The sequence below is a fragment of the Eublepharis macularius genome, chromosome 12, assembly GCF_028583425.1.
Source record: "Eublepharis macularius isolate TG4126 chromosome 12, MPM_Emac_v1.0, whole genome shotgun sequence".
In the NCBI taxonomy this organism is placed as follows: Eukaryota; Metazoa; Chordata; class Lepidosauria; order Squamata; family Eublepharidae; genus Eublepharis; species Eublepharis macularius.
The window spans coordinates 51,951,897-51,955,295 of record NC_072801.1 but is presented as its reverse complement, the minus strand read 5'-3'; the positions used below and the strand labels follow the sequence as shown (position 1 = coordinate 51,955,295).

General features: G+C 40.7%; 1 protein-coding gene across 1 annotated transcript; it reads left to right on the top strand.

Annotated features, from left to right (window-relative positions):
• The first annotated feature begins 250 nt into the window (after window positions 1-250).
• Window positions 251-1,177, top strand: LOC129339297 (olfactory receptor 5V1-like). Its single transcript, XM_054993884.1, has one exon. The coding sequence runs from the start codon at window positions 251-253 to the stop codon at window positions 1,175-1,177; it is 927 nt and encodes a 308-aa protein (XP_054849859.1).
• The last annotated feature ends 2,222 nt before the right edge of the window (window positions 1,178-3,399 follow it).

Below are 3,399 nucleotides of genomic sequence, written 5' to 3'. Positions count from 1 at the left end.
GAAAGAAACACCAGAGATCTCAGAAGGATTTGGGAATTTCATTACATTGAATCCATGGATTAAATGAAAATATGATTCCTGTAGAGATTATAAAACTGCTAAGATTTTTTGTTCTTCGTTAAGAAACAATTGAGCCATTATTTAGCAATTCATTCTTCTTGAATGTCTCTCTTAAATATCTCCTTCCTTCCTCCAAATGCAATCATATGTTTCTAAATTTATTCTTACAGGTTACAGTTCTACAAAAAAAATGGAAATGGAAAATCAGACAACAGTGACTTATTTTATTCTTTTGGGATTTTCATACCACCTGCCAGTCCAGATTTTTCTGTTTGTTGTATTTTTATTAATTTATGCAGTCACACTGACGGGAAATATGATCATCATGGTGGTAATAAAGCACAGCAGTCATCTTCAGAGCCCCATGTACTTCTTCCTGAGTCAGCTGTCTTTTCTTGACATTTGCTATTCTTCTGTCACGGTGCCTAAACTGTTAGTGAACTTCTTTGCTGGGCAGACAATTTCATACAATAACTGCATTACCCAGATGTTCTTCATCCTTCTGACAGCTTCATCTGAAATTTTACTTCTTACAGCAATGGCTTATGACCGATATGCTGCCATTTGCAATCCACTACATTATGTAGAAACTATGAATATACCTTTTTGTAAGCAGCTGGTTGGAGCTTCATGGGCAATTGGTTTCTTCAATGCCATCACAAACACGCTATCTGTATTGAAGCTCTCATTTTGTGGTCCGAATGTTATTAGGCACTTCAGCTGTGAACTTCCTTCTCTTCTTACCTTATCATGCACAGAAACTTCCATGAATGAAATTACATTCTTCATTAGTGGTGGTACAGTAGGCGGAATTGCATTCTTTCTTACTTTGCTATCCTATATCAACATAATCTCTACCATCCTGAAGATTAATTCTGCAGAAGGCAGAAAGAAAGCCTTCTCTACTTGCAGTTCCCACCTCATTGTTGTGGTTTTAATTTACGGGACTGGCTACTATCGGTATCTCAGGCCTGATTCAGCCTCATCAATTTTGCTAGATGAACTTTTTTCCATTCAGTATAGCATCTCTACACCCATGTTAAACCCAATTATTTACAGCCTAAAAACAAAAGAGGTGAAGGAAGCAATTAAGAAACTAATAAGACAAAAACATTGATTTTGTTAAAATAAAACAGCCTCTTAAACTACTCTGTCACTGGTCAGAGTCCAATAATGTATTTCCATCCAATTGCCCTCCATAATCTTTCTTGAGCTTCAGTGTGAGTGGCCACTAACTAAAGTTAATAGATTTGTATCACCTGCATCTGGGCTAATGTTAAAGATTAACTTGGTTAAATGTGCATGGAATATCACTTATTGTATGGTTAAGGATACATTACAGATGGATTCATATGAGCACCATCTAGAATTGTGAAGTGTCATTCTCTGACTTGTATTGTTTTTTGGAACAGTTTGCTTCCCTTCATTTACATTGCAATCCTAAACCAAGCTATTCCACTCTAAACCCATTCAAGTCAATGGGCTTAGACCAAAGTAACTCTGTTTAGCATTGCACTATTAATCCATAATTCCTAATTTTCACTATACTAAATTCTGTTTATGTACTCCAAATGAAATAAAATATATTTGTTTTTTAAAGTGTTTTTTCCTTTGTAACCTTTAACTTTATTTTGCATAGCAGTGTGCTTGAGGGTTTCTGTCAGGTTTTCTCCCGGGCGCTGCAGTGTCAGATGCCACGGTGCCTGAGAGCGGAACCACAAGTGACAAAAGGCACAGGTTGGACACTTGTCAGCTTCCCTCAGTTTTGTTGGGAAATGTAGGCAGCTTGGCAGAATGTTGGACAAGTGACAGTTGAAAAGTCCATTGGACAGCAGTCAGAGAGCCAAGCTGCAAGACTGGGGGCCAAGCTACACATGACGAATGACACTTGAACACTTGTTCCTCTCACCTCATTGTGGTCTCCATTTTCTATGGAACACTAATGATTGTGTATATCTTGCCAAACATTAACAGTCTCAGGGCCAAGCTACAAGTGACGAATGACACTTGAACGGCAAGTGTATTTCTCCCTGTTCACTTGCCCTCCACTCAATCCACTTGCCGTTCAAGTGTCATTCGTCATGTATAGCTTGGCCCTAGGATGCCTACATTTCCCATCAAAACTTGAGGGAAGCTGACAAGTGTCCAACCTGTGCCTTTTGTCACTTGTGGTTCCGCTCTGACTTTGGCACCTGGATGCTGTTAGGGATTATGTGGGGTCCCACTTCGTGGAAGGAGGGGAAGTATACCTCATCATTGCACCCTCTCAAGCCGAAAAGGAGCAACTCTGGAAAAGTTAACCGCACATTGTCTCCAGGGAAAAGGGCTGAGTTAGTATACAAAATTTATTGTGAATCAAAAGGCAAAGTGCTAAGTGCAAAATTCATGTAAAGTAAGTCAATGACAAAATAATCAAATGTCTACAAAGACATACAAGAACATACAAAAACCACCTCTTTGGCATGTACACCATACAGTCACTGCACATAAACAATCTTAATGTAAACGGTTGCAGACACTCCACATAAATTAGTGGAAATAACTGAGTTATAAATAACTTCTTCAACATGGTGTGTAGGAATGTTCATACATGAATGAATTAACACAGGTGACCCTCCACGCTTCACGAAGAAGACAAAAGGGCACACGGGCTGAGGAGCACATGTGCCAATAGGAGTACACCAAGCTGGAGAAAGGGAGGGAGTTTAAACTTTAAACTTTAAAATATCACTCCCCCATTGCTCCAGCTCACTGCTGACAATCAGCTGGAGCAAGGGAAGGCGTTTAGAGTTTAAAATTTAAACTTTTAAATCCCTGTCCTTGTTCCAACTGACTGTTGACAGTAACCTAGAGCAAGGGAGAGAGTTTAAAGTTTAAAATCCCCCCCCTTGCTCCAGCTGACACCAGGGTTTAAATGCCCCTTTCCATGCCACTGCGGAAAGGGGCATTTTAACCCAGCTTGCTCTTCTGCTGCCTGGCCAGCAGAAGAGAAAAGGGGAGGGGGCATAATGGGGAAAAGAATCTGAATGAGCTGGGAGCAGGGAGGAGAAGAGATTGGGTGGGTGGGTTAAGAGGGAAAGAGTGTGACAGGAGATGGAGAAAATGGAGAAAGAGTGAAGGAGTGGAGGAAAGAGGCAAGGGGGAAAGAGATGGAATGGATTGAGTAGAGGGAGGGAAAAGGGAGAGAGTGGGTGAGGGGGATTAAGAGGGTAAGGAGTGAGAGGAGGTGAAGGAAAAGAAAAAAGACTGAACGGGTGGAGGGAAGGAGAGTGGGCGTAATGGGGGAAAGAGAGTGAATGAGCTGGGAACAGGGAGAAAAAGAAATGGAGAATGAGTTAA